We start from the raw sequence: 26,134 nt of genomic DNA on the forward strand, positions 1-26,134 counted from the left end.
TAGAAGATTATCTTAAAAGTTAATCCATCTGTTCCTTTTTATTTTCTTAAGAAAATAGGTAGTTCTGTGGTAGTCAGGTCTTAAAGTGATCAGGAGAGAAATTACTTGAATGATTGCATACGGAATCACAATGCTTAGTTATCAGCTCTCCAATGGCTATCAAGATCTAGAACTGATTCACTGTGAGTAGAACACACTGTCTACTACGGTGTCAGTCAGTGACTACTTCCAGCTTGAACTATGAGTGCAGTTATTATTTCACTACAGTCTCTGTCTCAGGCCCTTACTATAGTTATGGTAAGTAGCTGGGCTCATTCTACACCAATCTCTTGTCTCATATGTGTCCCTTAAAGCACATGCTTTACAAGAATTAAAAGTGGAGATGTGGCTCAAGTGGTAGAGCACTAACCTTGAGAGGGGGAAAAAAAAAAACAAGCAAGAGCAAAAGGACATTTGAATTGTAAAGTTTCAGGTCCCTTTCTACCATTTACAACAAAACACAGGAGGAAAATACACTTTACTATCATGACTTGTCATCCACAAATTATATGTCTAAACCCAAGCTTATTTTAGAAACTCTCCTCACTAATTTGCCTGTGTTTTTGAATAGCAAGTAATATGTTTTCAATCATGAAAGGTTACAGGGAAATTTTTGTGGTAAAAGTTGGCCTTCCACTGGCATAAAATCATCGTCTTTCAGCAATCCTTTGGGAAATAACATAGTTTTTCATCATTGTTTAGTGGCTTTCAAGTGGCTTTAATAGCTACTGTTCTTGAGAATAGTTGTTTACATCCATTGAAATCTGATGTCACTCAAAGCCATGTATGAGCAAAAATGATAATAACTGACAACAAAAGTATTTCTTTACATACTTTAAGAGAATGAATTTTTTCTTAATAATACTAATTATTACTCTTTGATATTTAAATGTCAGTTGCCTATCCTCTTAACACATTCCACAAACCGGCCTTCATTATTATATTGCTTTTACTATTTGCATAGCAATACTATAAATGAATATAACCATTCTGCATTAACACGAAACTGTATTGGACAGTTCTACAATGCACTCTTCAAAAAATTTCTAAGAAGTACAAAAAATGAACTGGCTTTTATAAGTGCTCCACTTGCCTTCTCCTGCCACCTCAAAGACTAAGCAGTTATAGTAATGCAGTAACATTAAGTAACTTACACAGGAATAACAGAAATGCCATGCTTTTCCCTCTTTTCTGCCACCATCTCACCATATGTACTTTTGTTTGTTTAGATACATCACAAGGATACACTAACTTTTAAAGGCTACGCTGACTTTTCTCAAACTTAACCAACAACTATAAGCTTAGTAATTCCAAGTGAGGAGTCCAACCAAGGCGTACAAAGGGCTTCATCACCAGCTTATTGTGGGAGCCAATCTGTTTCTTTTTCTCCCCCCCCCCTCATTTATAAGAAAATGAATCTCCCTGTACTTACAAGTTAGTTAAGTAAAACGTGTTTAAAGCAAAGCAAACCAAACCAAACAAAAACTTATCAGGTGAACAACAGTTGCTTACTTTGCTTCTCCTTGCATCAGGACTCCTGATTGGAAATTCTATACATCTGTAGTTTTTAACATCGTGAGTACTTCCAACAGCGTGGTGACCCTCATACTTATCTTTCAACACCTTTCTTGACCAACCCATTTCATAAGGTAATCTCATTCCCTCACACCCCCCTCTACCCTCACTCTGGAGGGGAACAGCTGGTCTTCTAGAAGTCTACGAGATCAAAACAAAATCTACTTAACAAAAACTCCTCCAGCTTCCTACATGCACTTACCTCCACCCACTCCCATCCTAACTACCTTCTTATCTCTGAAAAGGTGGGGTAGAACTCGGGACCCCATCTCCTTCACTTCTTCAAGTACCTTGTTCTATCAATTATCAACTCCTATCCATATAAATATGCTTAAAACATCCATTTTTTTTCCAAAACAAATGCCATCATACTTTCCATCAATTCTGAAACTCCTTTACCTGATAGCTCTTTCTTTCCTGTCCTTAATAACTAAGCTTTGTAACGCGGCTAACTTCCTATCACTATATTAAAATCTGTCACCAAACCCATGGACGCACCCATCCTTTCTGCTTTCTTCTAAAAACTCTCCTTTTATATAGTTTCTTTCTGGTTCAACTATTTCTTCCACTGATTCTTCTTCCCATAAAACTCTTACATGTCGAACTATCAGTGGGAATAGAAACTGACAGAACTATTTTGGGAAACAATTGGATAAAATATATTTCACATTTGTTCACATCTTTAATCAAATTATCCTATTCTAGGAATCCATACTAAGAAAACACTCTGATCTCAAATAATGAAAGAAGATATCCTTGTATAGAAACATTAAGTGCAGTGTTATTTACTAGAGACTGTACTATGCTTGAGCTTGAAGTGATGTTGTATGGGAAAATATGACACAAAGTTGTCTATCTAGGGTTACCTCAATTGTATGGAAAATATATGTACAGGAAAAGTCTGGAGGTAAATAGCTCAAATGCTAATGTGATTTTCTTTAGGGAATGAGAATTCAATTGTGGGTGAATGTGACTATACTTTCCAAGTTTTCAACAAGGTGTTAAAAGGATAAAGAAATCATTTAGAGAAATAAATACAATCAGAGGCCCAAATTCACCTTTTGAAAGGTGAATTTGCCTTTATTTCTCATTCAACCCAGTCCTCATTGGGTAATCTCATGTATTTCCAAAGCATCAAATGATACCATATGCATATATGACTCTGATATCACTCTACTAGGCTTTACAATCTTCTGGCTACTAGATACATGATTTACAAGAAACACAGCTTCAGCCCATTATCTTCAACCACTGTTCCAAATCACCTTTCCATTTATTTTTCTAGGTTTTCTAAAATAACAGTACTTTCTTCAAATTCCTACTTAGGGTAACTATATCAATCAGACAAGACCAGTTGCTCCATCAACATCCAAGCAATTACCAAGGCCAATCAAGCCTATCTTTTAATACATATGAAAACCATACTTCCTTCTCTCTTCTCATCTCCTCATTATTCTTACCTGGACCATCAATCATTTCCTAAATGGTCTCTCTACCTCTAGCCTCAGTCACACAATTACGTATCTTCTTCAATAATAGTCATCTTTCTTTTCTTTTCTTTTTTGTTGGGTCCAGTCATGGGGCCTGAACTCTGGGCCTGGGCGCTGTCCTTCAGCTCTTCAGCTCAAGGCTAGCACTCTACCACTTGAGCCACAGCGCCACTTCTGGCTTTTTTCTTTTTGCTTATGTGGTGCTGAGGAATTGAACCCAGGGCCTCATGCATGCAAGGCAAGCGCTCCACCACTGAGTCCCCTTCCCAGCCCCAATACAGTCATTTTTCTAAAATGTAAATGTGATCAAGTCATGTCCTTCCAATGGCTCCCAATCACATTTAAAAAAAAAATCTTTAGCAAAAGCCTTCATGAATTTATTTTGCCCACATTTGCCCATCAATTTCCTACTCATTCTTCAGTTCAACTCTCTCCTTTTAGACACAGAAGTGTGCTCCTTTGAGTTCCTGTAACATGCCATCCATATTCCTACTTCAGTATGCATCACATTGCTGCAATTACTCCCTGTCTTTTCCTCTAGACCTGGATTACACCTGGACATGGACAGGATTCTGCTCATCTTCGTACCACTAAAACAGTTGGTGGGTAGTTAAATGTGCTGAATGCTTTTATGACTGAGGTTCTAAACAGAAAAGTTACAGTATGGATCAACAAGTTGTAGATTTTTCCCTCATACAATTTAACCAATGCCCTAGAATCAATATATGGAAGATGGCAAATTTACATAATAAATTATTGCAACAAGTTCAACATTATGAAACATAGTATCCCACATAGCTATCTCACAGTGGCACTTAGGTATGCATGTTTTGAACTTTGTTGAAAAGAATCATCCTATATTTTAAAAAATCTTTCTAAAGCATGTTCTTGAAAGTCACCTTTCAGAGTGACTGAGTTTAAAAAGGCAGTTATCATAAAAAATATTTTTAAGACAAATACTCCTTTTTTATTAGAAATGTCAACAGTTTCACTAATGGAGAAAACAAAACAAAATTTGCCAGGCGCTGGTGGCTCATGGTAGTAAATCCTAACTACTCAAGAGGCTGAGATCTGAGGACTGCAGTTCAAAGCCGGCCCGGGCAGGAATGTCTGTGAGACTCTTATCTCTAATAAACTACTCAAAAGAAACTGGAGGTAGTACTGTGACTCAAGGGGTAGAGTGCTAGCCTCGAGCAAAGGAAGTCTAGGACCTGAATTCAAGCCCAAAGACCCCCACCACCCACCCACCCCAAACAAACAAACAAACCAGCAACAACAAACAGAAAACCCTCTCCTTCTCATTCATAGAATTATTTCTTGGTTTGGGAGTTGTTTTGTTCCCATTGATTCCACTGGTAACCTTTGGAATCTAATTTATCAAAATCACAATATTGAACTCATTTTTTTGTTGCTTTGTATGTCCTACCCCTACGGTATAACCTCTGTTTTCACTGTATTTTATGTTTGTATAATTTGAGGAGGGGAAGAGAAAAAACAAATTGTTTAAATAGGGATACAGGTGGACCCATTGCAACCATGAAATGTACAAGATGTCGAAAAATTAACTTTACAACTTTGGTGGGGGGGGGGGAAGGGGGGGTTATAGAAGGGCAGGGATGGTAAGGGGAAACAAAGGAGGAGGCAACAATGGTTGGTAAGAAATGTACTCACTACCTTGCTCGTGTAATTGTAACCCCTCTCTATGGTATTTCACAATAAAAAAAGTATTAATAATAAAAAAAAAAAAGAAACTATGAAGGAGGGGGAAGGGGGAAGTGTAGTTGAGGAGGTGGGAAGGAAGGGATGGTAGGGGAAAAACAAAGGAGGAGGCAACAATGCTTGATAAGAAATGTACTCATTACCTTGCTCATGTAACTATAACCCTTCTGTATAGTATTTTCACAATTAAAAAAAATCAAAGAAAAAAAAGAAATTATGAAGGAATAAAAATGGATTGTGGCAGTCTAGTGAAAATTTATGAAACAGAAAACAGAAAAACACACTTTTCCCAATTTAGGTCTTCATATTTCCCCACCTTATTCCAGGAATATCTAAGCTCTGTTTGCAATAAATCTGAATGTAAAGAAATTTGCTTATCTGAAAAAACCAACTTCAGGTGTTTTTTTTCTGGACTAAATGAGAAAATCACTGAAGTCAATTTTAAACACATAAAAAATATTCTTGCTTCACTATATATTTTATGGTGTAATGACATATTTAAATTTATTTCACAAACTAATGTCATAACTAGTCTTCATTACCTACACATGGACCAACTGAACAGTTAAACACAAAACCTGCAAGTAAAAAACTCATATATGTGCAATTCTTGAAAGGCATCTGAGATTCAAAATGAAATTAGAAAGTGTCTTGTAGAGTAGTAATCAACACAGGGGAAAGGTTGAACAGGCACAGTAAAGTCTGTAACTATGGCCACAGAATACTGAATACTGGATTGGAAGTTTGGGCACTTCCTGAATGGAATGTACTGGCTGAGTCCACCCAATAATGGTATCATGCATGTATATATGAATGTGTATGCATCTTGGCATGAGTATAGACTGATATACATGGCCCACATCTGGCAGTTTTCTTCCAGTCTATGCAAAACCCACTTTTGTCATGACAGACCTTCGGCTAACATCAGCAGAGTTGTTGGCTACAGTGAGGTTTATGAGGCCTCTGTAAGGTCAAAGTATTCATACTAACTTTTAATTGCTTTCTGATTTTTATAGTCCCTTCAAATATTTCCTGGAAGTTTCCTTGTTGTCTTTTTTAAACGTCTTTTTATAGATGGATACATAAAAGTACACAAATCATAACTGTAGAACTTGATGAGGTACCAAAGTGAACACACCTGTGTAGCCACCTGCTTGGTGAAGATTATTTCCCACCCCTGCTGGCAGCCTTTCTTTAGCTGCCACCATCATTGCTCCCTCTCTCCTCTCCAAAAAGAACCATTATCCTGACTTCTAACGCCACAGATTAGTGTTGCTTGTTTTTGAGTTTTACACAGATGGAAGCATAGAGTAGGTATTGTTTTGTGCCTGGCTTCTTTTGCTCAGTGCTATGATTGTGAGATTAATTCATGCTGATGCATGTAACTATAGTTCATTCATTTTTGTTGTTATCTAGCATTCTGTTCTAAGAATACCACAATTTACTATTCCACCCCGTGCTGATGGGGGCATCTTTCCAGGTTTTGGCATTTACTCTTTCTTGCATTTTAATGTCAAATCTCATACTTTATTTCTATACTTCAGGTCTAGTATTATTTTATTTTTGTAGGTTTCATATCATTCATTCATTTAAAAACTCTTTGCCAGATACACCTGTGACTTACACCTGTAATCCTAGTTATTCAGGAAGCTGAGATCTGAGGTTTGAGGTTTGGAGCCAACCCCAATAGGAAATTCTTATCTACAATTAACCATCAAAAAGCTGGAAGTGGAGCTGTGGCTCAAGTGGTAGAGTACTAGCTTTGATCAAGAAAGTTCAGGGTCAATACCCAGGCCCTCAAACCCTAGGAACTGGCAGAAAAACATCAACAACAAAACCTCTTTGTTAACTATTAAAGGTCAAAATGGTTCTACAGAACCCAAACCAAATGGCAGAAAACAAACAATGACAGAGTAAAACTATGTGTTGGGAAAAAATTGTATTGGCTCTTAAAAATGTGTCAGAGTTCTTGGATGAAGTTGCCTGAAGCACCAACTTTTGCCAGAGCTAAGGGAGTCTATCGGGCTAAATTTTTTGGCCGAAGATATATTCTTTCTCATCAATTTATTCTCCCCTTACTCATAAGGAAGACACAGGACTATATACTTTCAGAAGAGATAGGAGTATAAATCCGGAACTGAATTGTACAGCCGTAAATACAATATGTCTTAGATGCTATCACTTAAAATGTATGGGCAGACTCTGTTTATTGGAAATAGTGTAGACCATGCAGTGGTGAAATTAGAAGCAGTGGGAATACTCTGCTTAAGCACAACAACAAAACTCTGTTGTATGGGTAAAAGATACAGGCAATTTGGGCAAAGAACACAGGAGCCTTTGTTGGCACGCCTTCTACCCACCACTGCTGCTCTGGACACCTTCTACTTCACATCTCCTTATGGACCCCACCCATTGCCTATTAGAGACTCTTCTTCCTTTCTCTCACTGCTTAATTCCCACTGCTATTTACTCATGAACAATTCAACAGAAAAAAAAAAAACAAAGCCCATCTATACTCTCCTATACTGATCTCCTCTTTCCCTTCACAGCCAACTTTTTGATGGCCCCTCAAATGGCTTCTACCTCTGCCCCTCCACTGAAACAACTCTCACTAAGGTCCCCCAGGCCCCCTTGAAGCTGTATCTAATGGACAAGCTCCTTACCTTCACTTCTCTTAGGGTATTCCCCTTTGTCAACCAATCTCCTCTCCTCCTGAATTCTGACACTGCACACTCAGTTGGTTTTCTTCCTTCCACCCTGGACACTACTCTCCCAGTTCCTATTAGGGAATTTCTTATTTGGACTCTCAATAAGTGGGGAATCAGAAAAGTGCTTCTCAAGGCATAGTCCTTGGCTCTTTTCTTTTTTCTTTTGACCACTTATGTCTCATGGGGCATGTTCTGTCTGCACCTCCACACCCGCTAGAGAGGAAGTGTTGAGAAACACTTCCTTGTTCCAATATTCTGTACATCTGCCCAGTGTCGTATATCCACATCCTACTCTCTATTCCTTTTCACAGTGGTGGGCAGTAGAAAGACAAATGGTCTGTGAAAGACAAATTCTAACTGCTTCTTAATTAGCTCTGTGACTTAGAGAAAGCCATCTTGTCTCCAAGTAGAAGTTTCACATCTCTATAATGCCCATCTTGTAAAATCAAATAAAGGAGAGATGGATGGATGGATGAATTAATGAAAAACCATCCAACACAATGTGATACCAAGTAGCCATCCCAATGATTTGTTTCCTCCCACTTTTCTTTTTGTGGAAGCTAGTTAGACCTGTTTCCCCAAATATAATAATAGTCATTCCCCTTATCTACAATTTCCTTTTCTGTGGTTTCAATTACCCATAGTCAACCATAGTCCAAAAATACTTCATGGAAAATTCCAGAAATAAACAATTCATAAGTTTTAAATTGTCCTCTATTCTGAGGACTACTTGAGCACAAGCACAATGAAACTATGGTAGTCAATCTGAGTACTAACATGGCTGTAAACTGCTGTCCCCAAGAGCTTTCCTGTACAGAATCTCTCCAATCCATACTCAGGGCCTCAAGCTTGCCGCCCTCTTCATCCAACTTATGCTCCCATGCCCTCTCTGGGTGCCTGTGGCTCCCCTCTCCCCTAGCATACATACCTACTTTGCTATGTCTCAAACTAATGGCTTTAGGACCAAATTCTTCACACACACAAAAAAAGAAACAGAGGACAAATTTCTCTTCACTTTTACCCCTGCCATAAATCCTGTCTTCTGAGGTCTCCCAAAATAAATACTATCAATTCATACTCAAGTATTTGAGGTTAGTTATCATGTCCTATATCTTATTTGTTCTGTCTTTAAATGACACAATTTCAAGTATGTCCCATCACATGGAAGTTATCTTCCTCCTTTTTTTTTTTTTTTTTTTTTTGCCTTGTCAGTATTGGAACAGCTTGAAGTCAGGCCTTGCACTCTTGCTTAGCTTTTTTACTGAACGAGAAAACTCTACCACTTGAGCTCTACTTCCACTTTCTTTTTGCTGGCTAAATGGACATAAGAATTTGTCAGATTTGCCTGTTCACAATGGCTTCAACTCTTGATCCTCAGATCTCAGCCTCCTGAGTAGCTAGGATTATAGGTGTAAGCCATGGGCACTTAAGCATTTTCCCCCCTTAATGAGCAGAATTCTATTGTGTAAAAGCATAGAGAAGAACTTTAATTGTCTATTATTATATTCCTTCCCTAAAATTTCTTGCTCTCTAACTTTGTTCTAACATCAACTCCCTTCTACACAGCCAGATAGTGCAGTGCAATCTAGTCCTACCTCTTCCCCCACCCCCCATTTTTGTAATACTGGAGTTGGAATGCAGGGTCTCATGCTTATAAGGCAGATACTCTACCACTTGAGCTATGTCACCAGTCCCTTTTTGCTTTAGTTTTATCCCAGATGGTGTCTTGTGTTTTTTTTTTTTTTCTTTGACAAGCAATCTTTCTACCTATGCCCCACAGTAACTGGGAAAACCAATACCCCACAGTAACTGGGACAACCAATACCCACCACCATGCCCACCTTGGGTTTGAAATGAGGTCTTACTTATAGGACTGTAATCCCAACCTAGCCTGAGCTCCCAATTACTCTAAATCAACCATAATAAGCACTCTCTCTCTCTCTCTCTCTTTTTTTTTTAACCAATAAGAGATTTAGTTATGCGCTAATAGCCAAATGCTGACCAATGAAACCTATGAGGGTGTCTTCTTGGGGGAGAGAGGAGATCCCTAAAAGAGTAGCACATGACAAGCAGGCATCACCCCTCCTTCCTCTTGAGGTGACTGTGGACAGGATTGCTGTAAAGATCTGCCACTAGTATGAGGAAGCAAGCAGCATAACTAGACACACAGGGCCAAGGGAGGCACAGATAGGGGAAGGCAAAGCTCTTACAGAGTCTCTAGACCTCTTAATTGTATGAGATAGAGTGTTTCCTTTCTATCTAAAACAGTTCAGTCAGGTCTTTTTAGCTGGAGCCAAAAGCATTCTGATACAAAGTGATACTGGGAACAAGTCATCCCTCTAGGAGAGGTGGAGGAGGCATTTCCAACTCTATTTCTCTGAACCCCTGCGAGTCAATGTTTATACATAATATAGACTATGTTGATACATAGTATAGACAAGAGTATATATCAGTGTTGATAGATTACATGGTATCAATGTATCAACCCTCAAGTTGTCCATTGCTTATCTTTACAATGTTACTTTCTATTTGTAATGTTGAATCCTTGCCTTTTCATTGTTACTCTCCATTGTTTCAAATTGTCCAGATCTTTTAAAGTAACATTCCTTCAAAGTAGAATAAAAGGAATTTGGGTTGCTAATTGATTGCAAATCACAAAGCTATGAAGAGAGGAAAAATCAGTGCAAAGCTAGGAGACAGTTGATTTCTGTCTGTGTATTACATTACTATACCAATGAGGAGTTTTGATGAATCATGTACTGTCTGTGTTTCTAACTTCATGCATTTGTACAATAGTGAGAAACCTCAAGGATCTCTTCTGGCATTAAAATTCTATGACTCAGAAACTTCATTATAGAGAATTCACAGCTCAGAATTCCTCTCTAGCTTGAAGCATAAAAATAAGTAATCTTCCCAAATCAGTTTGTAGCTTAATACCAAGATTCACTTATTTCAAATCAACAAAATACTTATTTCAGAACAAACAAACAAAAAACCCAGCTTCATTACACTAGAGAACAAATCAGGCCTGTATTTACATTTATTATTACTAAAGGAATAAAGTAAAAAGGAATCCCCAAATCTGCATTCAATTTTCCAACTTTACAAAAACAAACATTCAGAACAGCTACCAGACCTGGGAGATTTTGGCAAGAAAACTCAAGAAACATATTTAAAAGTATGTTGTCACCCTGCTGCTGCCATCTTGTTGCAAGATGTGTACAGCCCTTTAATTGCTTCCCAATGCACTTAGAGTCTGAATCCATCATTTCTCAAGCCCTTCAGCAAGCATGGATCCTAGTTAGTCACCATTACTTGTCCCCACTTTGCCTGCTACACTCTGCCTGGAAACTCCAGCCTCATTAGGTGCCTTTTGGTTCTAAAACACACCAAAGATCTATCTAAATGTATTTCTTTCTCTGTTATACATATATGATTCAGTCTGCTAGGCCTGGATCCTGCCTTATCTGGCTTTCCCACTCTACCCCTACTCCACCTATCCTCATTCTTCTGATCTCAGTCAGCTTCCCCAGAAAATGTCTTCTGTGGCATGCTCACACACTCATGTTCAAGTCACATCTACTTCCTGTGTGGGAATCCTATTTTTCCCCTTGATTGGACTTAGTTTCATATGTAATTATTCTTTTATCTGTTTTCCTGTTTAATATGTCCATCTCCCTGCCTCCCACCCCCAAACACACACTGATTGAGGGTCATGTCTGTTTGGGTCACTCCTGAAGACTTTCAATGACAACTTACTGACCTGGAAAAAACTGAAAATATTATGCTGTATCAGAAACAGTTCACAAAATTATGTACTTTATAACCATAAAGATTTCAACACTTAAAATATACACACTTTTATACGCATATAAAAGAGTATAAGGAAAATACATTGAGGTATTAATAAGTGATAAGATTATACTGTTTGTATGAAGAATCTGGAGACAGAAGGAAAAATAAATATAGTGATGATGTGGTCCATCATTTTATTTATTTTTTTGGGGGGGGGTCTGGTCATGGGGCCTGAACTCTGGGCCTGGGTGCTGTCCCTCAGCTCTTCAGCTCAAGGCTAGCGCTCTACCACTTGAGCCACAGCGCCACTTCCAGCTTTTTTCTTTTTGCTTATGTTTGCTGAGGAATCAAACTCAGGGCCTCAGGCATGCAAGATAAGCGCTCTACCACTGAGCCACTTTCCCAGCCCTGGTCCATCATTTTAATAGGATAAAATAACAGAAAACTTGTTGTAATGATGAAAAGTAATGTGTGTATCAAAGAAATTGAGCTGGTACCAGTGGCTCATGCTTGTAACCTTAACTACTCAAGAGGCTGAGATCTGAGGATCTTGGTTTAAAGCCAGATCCGTGATGAAAGTCTGTGATACTCTTATCTCCAATTAACCACCAAAATGCCAGAAGTGGAGCTGTCGTTAATGGTAGAGTGCTAACCCTGAGCACAAAAACTCAGGGATAGTGTCCAGGCCCTGAATTCAAGCCCCAGGACAGGCAAAAAGAAAATAAAAGAAAAAAAGAAATTGACTTAATGTCTATAACAGAGCTATGACCATGACTAACTGAATGCTGTATTTGTTAACAAGCCAGTAGGCTCACATTGCAGACATCCCCTTTTTAGCTTCAACAGAACGAATTACCCTGAAGGATGAAAACATATTACCCTGAGATACTGGTTGCTAACCTGGCTGGCTATGTACAATAATCACCAGGGTATGAATAAGGCTCAGTAAACCACAATCTCTATGAGATGGGGCCTAGGCAGGCTCTTAAAAGCTCAATAATTCTGAAACAAAGCTAGACTTACAAAAAAAAAAACACATCAATTTAGACTAAATCAAGTCATAAAGTGTTATTTTTCAGTAAAAATTTCAAATAAAACTGGAACTTAAAAGTAGAGAAGCCTACCACAAATCAACACCATCAAAGTACATACAACATGGACAAATTCACTCATCATACTTTGGTTTGTTCAATCACACACATAATTCAAATACCAAGGGCAGCAATAAGTTTTAGAGTAGCAGCTTACCTACTTAGAACTCAGCCTTGGCCTACTTTGCTTTTCCATCCAAAGACATCAAAACAATCAGGAACTTTTTTTTAAACAGCACACCAAAAAAACCCTAGGAATCTTAAAACTCATGTCCTAGGATTGATAAACACAGAACAACCTCTCAGTCTTATCAGAACATAATAACTGTTTTCCTCTTCACTGTTCTGATGAGCTCAGCTGATTACCAAAACCCAGAGCAGACTAGATTTGTAAATTAAGAGAGGAGAATTCATAGTGAAGCACACTGAAAAAAAATTATAGACTTATCTATATGCTCTAAAGACTAAATTATTGAGATCAATTTAGCATGAAACAAAATATAACACTTACCTCAATAAATACCAAAGACAAGTAAACAATTGTTCGTAATTATGGTCATGATGATCTAAGTCATTAAAAAGTTAACTGCATTCTATAGTTCACTTATGGATCAAAAAATGGAAGTGCATTGGCATCTGAGTATCCACAATGTGTTAAACAAAAAACAAGCCATCTATTACCATTTTTTTGTTGCTTCATATTCTTTTTATTTATTGTTATTATAAAGTTAATATACAGAGGGGTTACAGTTACGTGAGTCAGGTAATGAGTACAACTATTCTTTTTGAAGCATGTCTCCCTTCCCCTCACTCTCTTCCAGTTTTTTATTCTCTCATTTGATATAATAACCTTGCAATGTAATAAACAGTCCCATTTTAAGACTGGGACATAAGGTCTCTAAGAAGTGAATTAAGTCATATATGATTTTGTACATATATTTGATCTATAACTGAAATATTTCCTTTGTTCACTATTTTATACTGCCCTCCACTTTTTTAATAATTCTGATTAGAAGTACTTTTCTAAGTTTTAGGAAGATAAAACCCTCAAGAAAACAACTGTCTATAATAGCATGCTACTTTTTTCAATGTGATCATTTGGGTGTTTTTTTCCCCAAATGAAGAATTATTTTTCCCATTGAACCTCAAAAGCATGTAGAAGTACAGATGCTCTGCTTAAAACAGCAGAGAACAGATGGCCAGAATGCATACTCCACCCTGCCTGGAATCCACGACTGCTCCTCAGGTACCTCCACACTCAGGGACACCATAGACACAACCTTTTTTTTTTTTTTTTGGTCTGGTCGTGGGGCCTAAACTCTGGGCCTGGGTGCTGTCCTTCAGCTCTTCAGCTCAAGGCTAGCGCTCTACCACTTGAGCCACAGCGCCACTTCCGGCTTTTTTTCTTTTTGCTTATGTGGTGCTGAGGAATCGAACCCAGGGCCTCAGGCATGCAAGGCAAGCACTCTACCACTGAGCCACCTTCCCAGCCCCAACACAACCTTTTAAGCAGCACCAATGTAAACGAGCAGTCACTGGTTCTTCTGTTTAAAAAGCATGTGCCTGATACTCAACAAATGATACAAGACTTCATAAAGCTTTCCACATTGTAGTGAAAAGTTATGAGTATGGAAGAAATATAGTTAACTCACTGAGGTGAGCAACAACAGTGGGTTCTCCTTCCATTTTCCTCCCCCCCTCCCCCCCCCCCCCCCCCCCGCCTTATCATGTGGTATTAGGCTTCATATATCTGAGTTCTACCAATCTTTTTAAAGAAGACTGGCCATTTCAGAAAGATCCTACATAAACATACCTAAAATACAACAAATGCATAGTTCAGTAAGGAATACTCTGCATTTATTTATCCACATTGATAGAAGCAAAAACACTGTGTACTTAACTTGGCAATAGCCTTTGGAGATAAGACTTTGCCTTGCCCTTAGGACTAAGAGAGGGAGGAACATAAAGTGATAGATAGGATAGCTTGAATGTGATAGAAGACTTCCCATGGTTGTTCTCATTGAAATTTCAACCAGTTGACTCCCCCCCTCTCCTTTTCTTAAGGTGGTACTTGTGTTTGGTAGGTAGGTGCTCTAAATAAGCCATGCCTCAACCTCTGTTTTTGCTGATTATTTTGAGATAGGATCTAGCTTCCTGCTGGGCAGATCCAACTATGTTAGGCTTCCTATTGCAGCCAGGATAACAAGGATTGGCACTGGGCACTGAATGCAGCTCTCAGCTGCTGAGAAGGGAGTCTCATGAACTTTTCTGGTCAGGATGGCTTCAAATCGCAATCCTAATTTCAGCTTCTTAAGTAGCTAGAATTATAGGTATGAGCCATTGGTACCCAGTTCTATACTCCATTATTGGAGCCTTTAAAAGGTTTTCTTATTAATCAAAGGAATTTAGGAAACGATGGCAGAATTGGCAAAGGAAAAATCTCTCCTCACTTTTACCCTGACATAAATCCTTCTGAGTTCTTGTGGAATAAATACTAACAATTCATATTCAAGTTATTTGTGGTTAGTTGTCATGTCCTATATCTTGTCACTCCTTAAATTACACAATTTCAAATATCCCCCATCATTTCTCCAAAAATAAAAATTTACTTCCTCCACTCTAAATGGATCTCACTGAGCAAGAGAAAGAAAATAACTGGACTAAGCCAGTTTGCACTGATGTGCATTAGACATATCTAGTTTTCTAAGAAGATTCATATAAACCCAATTCAATCTCTCAGAGGAAGAACTGGGGCAGCATAAGACAGGAATGAAAAAAGTACAGACAATGGGGGTTGGTATTTTTGAGCAATGGAAGCTGCTAACAACATGGTCAGCCCACTCACACTAAGAGTGAATGGAAACAAGAAAAGCGGGCCAGAAAAGCTCAGGCCAGAGGGTAGCTATTTCCAAATGAGAGACATCTCCACTTGAGAAAGGTCTGCTCACATTGTGCCTCTTTCAAAGCATGTTCTAACCACTCACACTCCCAATCTTCCCTTTCTGAATTCTCTCTGAACTGTAATAGATACACATATGCAACTCTTAATTATATTGTCATCAATTCCTTAAAAAATATGGTATGTTGTTTCCTTCTCTCTGGGGAGTCCTTAGAATGATGAGCTGTCTACACTATTTATTTGGGCTCAGTTACATTTCACTTTATATTAGTCTACTTATAAATGTATCCTTTACTTCTAATTAAGCTACTCTTCAAAAGTGACTTTAGAAAGTAAACCACATGAAAGTACTCCACACCATGCTAGCACATAGCAAGAATTCAAGTCATTACTAGCTATTATAAAAGCCATATAAATCATATAAATCTATAATTAAGAAAATTATACACACAGTATTGGGGATTGAAACTCCAGGGCCTTAAGTGCTTATCCCTTGAACCATGCCCCTAACCCTTTTGTTTTTGTTATTGAGACTGGGGTCTTTTTAACTTTGCTCAAGCCAACCTGGAATTCACAATTCTCTGGTTCCATCTTCCAAGGAGCTGGGATTATGGGCATGCACCACCATGCCTGGCTTAGATCTGTACTTAAAGCTCAACACATAGCTACAGTACCTAAATTTAAGGACTAGTGTCACCAACTTTCATGGATGCATAGAATATAACAAGGAGAAAAAAGTATTTTGTAAGTTTTAAATATGACCAGCAGATGTAATTTACAGTTAATGGAAAGTCAGCTATCTAGTCCCCACTAGACGGACTGAGTCATAGCTGCAGGAGAATGCAATGGCATAGTCTAGTCTCCAGAGCAGCACAGCAATGGATGCGGGAGAACCATAAAATGGGCCATTTAGCTATAGGTGGGAATGTCAGTGAACAACTTTCCACATAAAGCTAATTCACAGTGCAGATAACTCACACAGATTGTTAAGTAAACACAGTTCTATCCCAGAATGCTTTTTTTTGTCTCAAAGTTAAACAAAAAGATAAAGCTTGTCTCTTTAATGTGAAAGTCAATTCCTTCAGAAGTTATAATGAAACTAACCAGTAGCAACTTCTAAGTGCTTGAATTTACCCACATCTGGCTCTATTTGGGAGCTAAACACAGCAGAAGTCAGGGTCAAGAAATGACCCTGAATAAAAATAGCCTTGGAAATCTGTCATGGTGTAGGAAAGGAAACAAGGCGGCAGGGTGATTCACTCCAAATGGCAGCTCCAAAACCCAAATTCTCATTTTTGTCCCAATATGAAGCCAATGTACAAAACAGGCACAGAGCAAACTGTCCTTTCCAAAAAGCTTCCAAAAGAAATTGCCAAAGAATTTCACATGGAAGCCAAAAAGATTTAGTGTGCCATTCACTTCACCTATAAATCTAACTAGAACTACTTCTAACTAGGGGTCTGAACAATTGTAGATTTACATTTGCTTGAAGACCACCCAGGGTCTCTAGGGCTTTTTCCCTATCAAGCAAGAGAAATCCTTTGTTGCATTGAATTTTCCACATGTTCAAAGTCTTTTTTTAAAAATTACGGAAGTACCATGATGAGGGTGTGCATGCTATATTTCTATTAATTCTTTATCTCACTGTACCTCTCCTGATGCAGTTAAGTTGTATTAAGTATAATACATTTTGAAATATTATGATTTTTTTAATTAAGAATTTTACTAGATGAAGAACAATCAGCCAACATTTGACTTCTTTGTCAACTAAGTTTGCTACACTGAGTACACAGGTCCCAAATTCTGCAACATGACTGAAAACATACAAGGACCAAAGGAAGATTTGCTTTGCACCCATTCATTTGCACTTACCTCTTTCAAAGCCGTCTCATTTAGCATTCATACTTTACATTCTTTTCTTAAATATGGTGGCCTACAACAGCACTGAGTTTCAAAGTATCAAAAAACCCACACCTATTTCTGCTCAAATTACTCTGAAGATCTCATGAACTGCTGAAGAAGCAGGGATGCAGATAGTAACAACAGAATGTGTAACTACCCTAATACTTATGAACATGTGTCTGTGTATACTGGGCAACAGAGTATAATTAACCTTGTCTGGGGATTAGGAAATACTTCTCAGACCAGTCTTGAAGGATGAATAAGAGTGTGACAGGCAGGAAATGAGGACAGAGATTAGGGATGGAGGACATTCCAGGGAATAAGAATAGTCTGGGTTAGTGGTTCTCAACTGGGGGCCATTTTTTATTCACATCAGGGGACATTTGGCCATGTCTGGAGACATTTTTGATGACTATAAATGAAAGGGAAGAGATGTTACTGGGTAGAGGCCAGAAATTCTTCTAAACATCCTACAGGGAACAGGACAGTCCCAAGGTAGAGGTAAAAAGAAAGAAGCAAACTGGGGGGTATAGGTAAGTGGTAGAGCATTTGCCCAGGATGCACCAGGCCCTAGGTCCAATCATCAACCCCACAAAAATAATAATAGAAGCTCCATGTAGCTTTGGCAGACACAATACTTCAAATGGTTGTGTCTATGGAAGAGGAAAGCAGGAAGAATTAGTTTTCTAAGAAGCCACAGCTAATCAGTTGCTTTAATTCTCAAAACAAGAAACAAATAAAATTAGGAAACGGGACCTCTGGGAGCCTAACATACATTTCCTTGTCCTATGAAATGAAGAGCACATCACAGGAACATTGTCCTCAGCTCAGGTCCACTCCTAAACAAGAGGTTATGTTATGGGTAAGGAACACAGAAAGAACAAGGTGTCCCATGCAGCTCACCTGGGTGGACTCTCAATTAGAGGGATGTGAACCTGATGTCAGCTGAAAGAACTCAAGGACAAAAATTGCTCAAGCTAGAAGAGAGACTAGGGATTCCTTATCCCAAATGAAAGTGGCTGCAAAGAAAGTAGAACACTGTGGGGAAGTAAGGGTTCAAGTGGACATCAGGTTTGTAGGCAGGGGCCATTTAAAAACTTTTTAATTGTTATTATAAAGGTGATATACAGGGGGTCACAGTTACATAAGTTAGGTAAAGAGTACATTTTTTTTGTTAATGCCACCCCTTCCCTCACTCTCTCCAAGAGGACTCATTCCTGATCATAACATAGGAGGTACTTGAATAGAAACCTTACTCCTGGGGCACAGACCACTGAGAAATGGAATGAGCAATTTAACATCACCACCATCTCCTCTCCTCTACCAAAAGGAAAAAGAATTAAGTAGAACAACTTCTACCCCAGTAAGAGATTTCTGGGATGGAAAGAAGGCAACTCTCCAGACGCTAGCAAATTTTGTTATAAAAGCAAGAAAGACATATCAAAACTTCTACACTAACTCACACTAACCCACATCATCCCTTTAACATTGACTTAACACACCTCCGGCCTCCCCTCCCCCCGCCCCGCCCCCTGCCCCAATGTTCTGTTTTTAAAGATAGTAAGGATATAGGGGACAGGGCACCAATGGCTCATACCTGTAATCCAGCTACATGGGAAGCAGAGATTCAAAAGATCATAGTTTAAGGTCAGACTGGGTAGAAAAGTCAGTCACCAAGACCACTTCTTAACCAAGAGCTGGGCATTTTGGTATATGCCTATCATCCTAGCTATGTAGAAGTATGAGACCAGAAGGACCATAGTTCCAGGCCAGCCCTTGAAGAAAAGTCCACAAGACTTCATCTCAGGGGAAGAAACTGAGCGTGGCTGCAACATGCCTGCCATCCCAGCTACGAACATGGGTAGCTAGCACTTCAGGCCCATACTTAGGCAGGAAGATACTATCTCAAAAATAACCAGCAAGAAAGAAAACTGAAGGTGTGACTCGGCAGTAGAGTACTTGCCTACTAAGTGTGAGGCCCTGAGTTCAGAGCCTGGCACCAGTAAGAGAATAAAAAGAATAGGGGAAATTATACCCATTGTAGCAAATGTTTAAATAAAACTCAGGAGAAAACAATAGAATAAGATTTTCTTTTTTTATTTCCTATTGGTGTTGCCAAGGATCAAATTGGGGGTCTTACAGGTGCTAGCCAGAAAATTCTCTGAATTACATCTACAACCTCAAGAGAAAATGCTGTAAAAGCTCTTTTGTTTTGTGCTAGTCCTGTGGCTTGAACTCAGGGCCTAGGTGCTGTACCTGAGCCTTTTTACTCAAGGCTAGCACCCTACAACTTGAACTACAGCTCCACTTACAGCTCTTTTGGTATTTAATTGGAATAACAGTTTCATGGACTTTTGTGCCTGGTCTGGCTTCAAACAGTGATCCTCAGATCTCAGCCTCCTGAGTAGCTCGGATTTCAGGTGTGAGCCACCAGTGTCCAGCTATATATGCTTCTTAAAAAGTAACTGAAACATTCTCTCTCTCTCTCCGCCTTCCTCTCCTTTCTCTTCCCCCCTTCTTTTTTCCTTCCCCTTTTATCTTCCTCTCTCTCCCCTCCACTCTATTCCCTCTCCCCCGCCTCCAAAAACTAGAGTCACAAAAGAAGGTGATTTGTGCCCAGCATTGTGCCAGAAATTATCGGTGGGGAAAATTAAAATCAAGTTTCAATGGCACAGAGCCTTGAAATAACTGTAGCCTTAGGTGCTTCACTGTATATGACTATAAATAAAGGAAGGGGCCCTTTCAGAAGAGCCATGTGAAAACAGGGACAGGACATTCTGGACTAGAAAGTGTGAGCAAGAACCATCAGGTACACATGGGAATTTTACTTGCATACCCATTGCTACCCACAGGTGAATGAATATAGTCCATTTCACCTAACAACAACCACAAATATGTGCTGATCATAACCTGGCATTCAGGAGATGAAAGCACTTCAACATCATCTCCTAGCACCTTGTGATGATGCAGTGTTGGTATGTACTTAATCTGCTTCTGCAAACAAAGTAAAACAAATATTCAAGATCAAAACAGACAAATTCATGTGGCTGTTTGTTGGGATGGGGGATATGTTAGAGTAAATCTGAACTATGAAGAGAGAGAACTGTTTTAGGCCAGGTTGGGATATACACAGCTGGAAAAAAAAAAAAAAAGGTGTGTGTGGGGGGGGGTGTTAACTTTGCCTGGGACTGTGTTTACAACAGGGAATCAACTACACTTAACAAAGTTAATCAAGACAATCACTTTTCTGTCTAGAGAGAACTACAGATAATTCTAAGTTGTCAAGTGCACACACAGATGAGATACAAATATATACACACATCTGAATAATCCTGACTGATGTGGTGGTTTGGGTGTCAGGGTAAACCCAGAAACCTGCACACGAGCAAGTATGCTAATGAGACTTAGTGATTCTTCCCAAAGATTCCCCAACACCATCCCCTTCCCTATAGACTTGGAGGCGTATTCATTATCATTCAGGCAGAGTTAGTTTTCAGGCCACCATCCTCTGCCCAGGCCACTTTATCTACCTGGAATGTTCTCCACCCATGTAGACAAACACTACCCATTCTCTGGGACTCAGCTTCTCCTCTCCTCCTTTGTATGGTATTTCTGAGTCAATTTGTGGCATCTTTCCCTCTTCTGAACTTCCAGAGTTTTATAATTACTTGGCAAATAAACACCTAGGCTCTAGTCAGCTTCTCTCTTCTGTTGTTTATTTATTTTTAACCAATAGAAACTGTCACCTTTCTTCTCTTTGAGGTACAAAAGGCACATTTTATTCATACGTCTTTGGATCTATCCATCTCATCCTCAGAGTACCTCAAGCAAAGTAAAACTAAAATAATATAGTTTAGGACTGCATAAATATTCCACCTTTTAAATAGTAGAATTAAATATCTTGACACATGTAGGACAGAAGTTAGAGTCACCTTAGTAATCTAAAAACAGCCTAACATGTTGCAACAACAACAAAAAAACCCATTCTAATTGTTCTCCCTCAATTTTCTTTAAAAGAAAAAAAAGCCACAGGATTGGGGTAGAACATTTGCCTAGCATGCACAAGGCCCTGGGCTATATCATCAGCACTGCTGAAAAAAAATTATTATTTTTTGGTCATTCATGGGGTCTGAACTCTGGGCCTGGGCACTGTCCATCAGCTCTTCAGCTCAAGGCTAGTGCTCCAACACTTGAGCCACCGTGCCACTTCTAGCTATTTCTGCTTATGTGGTGCTGAGGAATTGATCTCAGAGACTCATGCATGCAAGGTAAGTACTCTACCACTGAGCCACCTTCCCAGCCCCCAAATTAAAAAAAATTAAAGCCATAAGGATAGTTCTATAACAGTTACACTCTAAGCTTTTTTTTTTTTGTCGGTCGTGGGGCTTGAACTCTGGGCCTGGGCGCTGTCCCTCAGCTCTTCAGCTCAAGGTGAGCGCTCTACCACTTGAGCTACAGCGCCACTTCCGGTTTTCTGGTGGTTTATTGGAGATAGGAGTCTCACGGTCTCTCCTGCCCAGGCTGGCTTTGAACCGCGATCCTCAGATCTCAGCCTCCTGAGTAGCTAGGATTACAGGTGTGAGCCACCAGCGCCCGACACACTCTAAGCTTTTAAATCCCTCTTTCTTTCCTTTACTCTCTCTTTCCCCTTCCCTCTCTCCCTCCTTTCTTATCTTTCTTTCTGATTTTTTTTCCAAGACGGGATCTCACTTTGTACTATAGGCTGGCCTCAAACTTCTGATCCTTCTGCCTCAGCCTCTTGAGCTCTAAGATTACAGACATGTGCTATGTTCCTGGTTTAAGCCTTCAATTTCAAATTTGGATAATTCTGCTAGGTTCTGGAAAATGCCATCTAGACATGGCATCTGGAGGTTAAAATAAATGGCTTCATATTCAACTATCATTATAATGCCTTTGTGCAATATGTATTTAATAAAAGTACTTAGTCTGATAAACTGAGATAACTATAAACTGAGTGACTAAATTATTAAGAATTTTTTAAAGCATACAAGTTTCTTTCATAAGGAAAAGGGATAGAATCTCTTAAATAATTTTGAACATGCCTCATCTATGAAATTACTATTTAATGTCTCTGTCTCATGAGCACTTGAGAAAACTTTTAAGCAACATGGTTAGGAAGTGTTTCCCATGCACAAATATTTGAAATTACATATATTAACTAAAATAACCCTCAAGACAACCCAAATTCTTTAGATAGTGACACTAAGAGATCTGAGTAGTTTGTCCATAGACCACAGCAAGAAAATGCTAGAAATAGAAATTGAATCTCAATAGTCTGACTCTTAACCATTGTTATAACTATTATTGGTTAAGCTGGCATAGAGTTATGCCATTTTGATTAATATGGTATTTGAAGTCATTTCTATAAAAGTTAGGTATCCAAACTTTGGTCAAAATGTAACATGCAAGCCAGGCATGATATCTCATGCCTATAATCCCTAGAAAGCTTAGGCAGGAGGATAGTTATAGAATAGGTCTGCACATAACAAGACCTTATATAAAAAGGGTGGGGGATGGGCAGGGAGTGCCGCTCAAGTGGTAGAGCACCTGCCTAGCAAGTACAAGGCCTTGAGTTCAAACTCCAGTTGTAGTGTCCCAAAAGGTAACATGCTATCATAATGGTTTGAACATATAAATCTGATTCCAGTTGCCCCTCTGCATCTCTGGCTCTACATCCGTCAAACAACAGAATGTCTAAAATACGTGGAGAAGCCAGGCACCTGGAGCTCATGCCTGTAATCCTAGCTACTCAGGAGGCTGAAATCTGAAGATTGCAATTTGAAACCAGCCTGGGTAGGTAAATCCCAGAGACTCTTCTTTCCAATAAACTACTCAGAAAAAGCCAGAGCAGTGCTGTGGCTTAAGTAGTAGACAGCCCTGAACAAAAGCAGTTCAGGGACGGTCCCCAAGCCTCCAGAGTTTTCAAGCCCCAGGTTTGGGGGCAGGGGCTTGGAGAAAAAATTGTGTCTATGCTGAACATGTATGAACATTGACTTTTGTCGTTATTTTCCAAATAATATACAACTACTCCCACATTGTATTAAGTATTATAAGTAATCTAGCAATGCTTTTAGATACACAGAAGAGGCTGGGGATGTAGCTCCATGATAGAGCACTTGTCTAGCACGCACAAGGCCCTAGGTTCGATTCCAAGTACTGAAAAGTTATATGTATATGTATATAATGTATGGATACATACATAAAGATGTGCACAAGCTATATGGAAATACATTAGTCCTCTATTACCCAAAAATTCACTTCCTGCAATTTGTTATATGCAGTCAACAAAGGTGAGAATAACTATGAGAGAGAAGCTCATTCACATAACTTTATATTACAGCATACTGCTATAGTAGTTATATTTTATTATTAGTTATCTTACTGTATCTAACTTGTGAATTAAATGTTATAAATGTGTAAATACAGGAAAAACATGTAATTCTATTTGGGATTTGAGGCATCCACGGGAAAGTAGGAGTCTCTTGAATCCCTTCAATGTAGACATAAAAGGACTACTTTACTATATTATTTTAGAGGAAGGACTTCAGTATTCTCATATTTGGCCTCCAACTCAAAACTAACACTCCCTGGGCCACACATATCCTTTTCAGCTGCTGGAGTAGCTGGGATTACAGGTGCCTAAGGCTTGACTAAGTCTCAGATTTTAGACTCTGCAGGGAGTGAGTCTTGGAACCCAAAATATTAATAAAAAAAACAATAAAAATAAAAAGCAACCATATAGCAGGATGCAACACTTTATTCAGAAAGATACAGTGCAACTCTGAGACCATCTAACCTTGGAAAACTTAGAATCCTAGCACCTGAGCCCTGAAAGAAATCCAGGAGATCCTCATGTTTTACAAATGAGGAAACTAGCCCATGCATCAACTCAAGGTCAGATTATAGGAGACAGGTATAACACTCAACCTGTGCTCCTGCTCTACTACCACTCTGCCTCTGGGACAAGACCAAGAATGCCTGATCAAAACAGATGAAATCATATGGTTTGCAATTTCAAAGATTAAACCGGTTTGTGTGTTTGTGTGTGTGTGGGTGTGTGTGTCAGAGAGAGAGAGACAGAGAAAGACACAGAGAGAAAGAGACACAGAGAGAAAGAGACACACAGAGAGAGACAGAGAAAGAGAGAGACACAGAGACAGAGAAAGAGAGACACACAGAGAGAGAATTCTGAAATTAGGGTTGGCAGTGGTAAGTAATATGAAGTGGTGTTAGTTAAGCATCCAACACTTTTTAAGTTGAGGGAGTGAGTGTCTCACTATAAACTTTACAAGAAATGAGGCAAAGCTTCCAGGAAAAATACACCCAAGTCCCTGCAAAAAAAAAAAAAAAGAAAGAAAGAAAAGAAAACACAAAACACACACACAAAAAGAACCAAAAACGTGAGCTATTCTGAAATTCCCTTAACTGTACTCTTTTAAAAGTCGAACTGCTTTCGAGTCCTGCTCAGACACAACCACATGCATTTGTTCTAAGACAAATTCATGGGGGAAGCCCACGCTGGGGCCTTTGGAGTTGTCACTAGCTTCCCTAGGATGTCAGTCACACAAGGGCTCCATCTATAACTCCTGAACAAGAAAAAAAAAAAAGCAACCAAACTGAAACCGTGAACGCCTTGTCAATTTCAGACCGTTTACTTTGGCACTGGCCAAGTCCTCGCGGTCTCTTCGATGTCTGGAAACGTGTCTAATTACGTTGAGTAAGTAACTTAAAAAAAAAAAAAAGAATAAGCCAGTGGCCGGGAATGGACAACTCAGGGATCATCCCACAGCATCCTGAACGATGATGGCATGGAACCACGCCAGGTAAAGCGAGCAGAAGAAAAGCAGCAAGTATGAAACGCTGCGTGGGGGGGGGGGGGGGGGGGAGGGAATACAGCGCCAGCTTCTCCCCCCCCCGCTCGGGGGTAGGGTGGGGGCCGAGCCGACGCTCCCCCTAAAGTTTCTCTTTTCCTTCACTTGGGTTTCCATGAGGTCACCGGGCCCCGCCCACAGCCCTCACCTGGCGCGGGGCGGGCCGGTGCGGGGGCCCGGACCTCCAGCTCAGCTGTTCCCCCCCCCCCCCACGGCCTCTCCGGAAAGGCCCGGCACGCCCCCCCATCCCCACGCCGCGCGCGCCCCAGCGGCGTCCTCTCTCTCCCCGGAAGGCGCGACCCCTGTCACCGCGCCCTGGGGCGGCCGCGCGCCTCAGCAGCACCGGGAAAGCTAAGCCACGCACCCCCCCACCCACCCACCCCACGCCCGGTGCGCAGCCACCCCGCCCCTCACCTGAGCCGGAGGTTGGCCATGAACTCGGGCATGGTGACGGTGTCCATCAGCACGAAGTCCGCCTTGCCGAACTCCAGGCTCTCCTGCTCCGCCATGGTGCCGGCCCCGCGGGCTGAGGGGGGACGGGGTGGGGGGCGCGCAGGCCCGGCTCAGGTGGGCGCGCTCGGGCCGCGGGGGCCGCTCCGGAGGCCCGGGGACAGCTCGGGCGGGGCCGGGGCGGGGCCGCTCGGTGAGGAGCTGCGGGGGATCCCGGACTGACCGAGCCTACCGCCGCGGCGCCTCGGCGCTCTCCAGGACCCGCGCGGCTCCCGGAGGGTGCAGCCGACGGTTTCCGCTTCTCTGGTGGTGGCTGCCCTGCCCGGCGTGTTGGGGGGCCAGGGAACCGAGACGGAGACGACGGCGGCGGCTGGTCCCGCCTCTGGCCTTGGTCTCGCCCGGCTCCGCCCCGCTCGGGCCTCTCTGGCTCCGCCCCTTCGGAGGAGCCCCGCCCCCCCGTCCCGTCTCAGCTCAGCCACCGCCTCCTCACCTGGATGGCGCGCACGCGCGGGACGGGGGCGCGCCTCGGGTTAGCCGCCGTGGTTGGATCGCAGCGCCCCCTTGGGACCAACAC

General features: G+C 40.6%; 1 protein-coding gene across 1 annotated transcript in view; it reads right to left on the reverse strand.

Annotated features, from left to right (window-relative positions):
- The window catches only part of Myo1d (myosin ID), a 295,270-nt gene extending 269,620 nt beyond the window's left edge, over positions 1 to 25,650 (reverse strand). Inside the window, exon 1 of the mRNA XM_042693144.1 lies at positions 25,525 to 25,650. Within this exon, the coding sequence (XP_042549078.1) occupies positions 25,525 to 25,619 (95 nt within the window). The 5' untranslated portion in view covers positions 25,620 to 25,650. The remainder of the gene's footprint in view (positions 1 to 25,524) is intronic.
- Between the last annotated feature and the right edge of the window lie 484 nt (positions 25,651 to 26,134).

This window comes from Dipodomys spectabilis, unplaced genomic scaffold (assembly GCF_019054845.1).
Source record: "Dipodomys spectabilis isolate Male_0828 unplaced genomic scaffold, ASM1905484v1 ptg000004l, whole genome shotgun sequence".
Lineage (NCBI taxonomy): Eukaryota > Metazoa > Chordata > Mammalia > Rodentia > Heteromyidae > Dipodomys > Dipodomys spectabilis.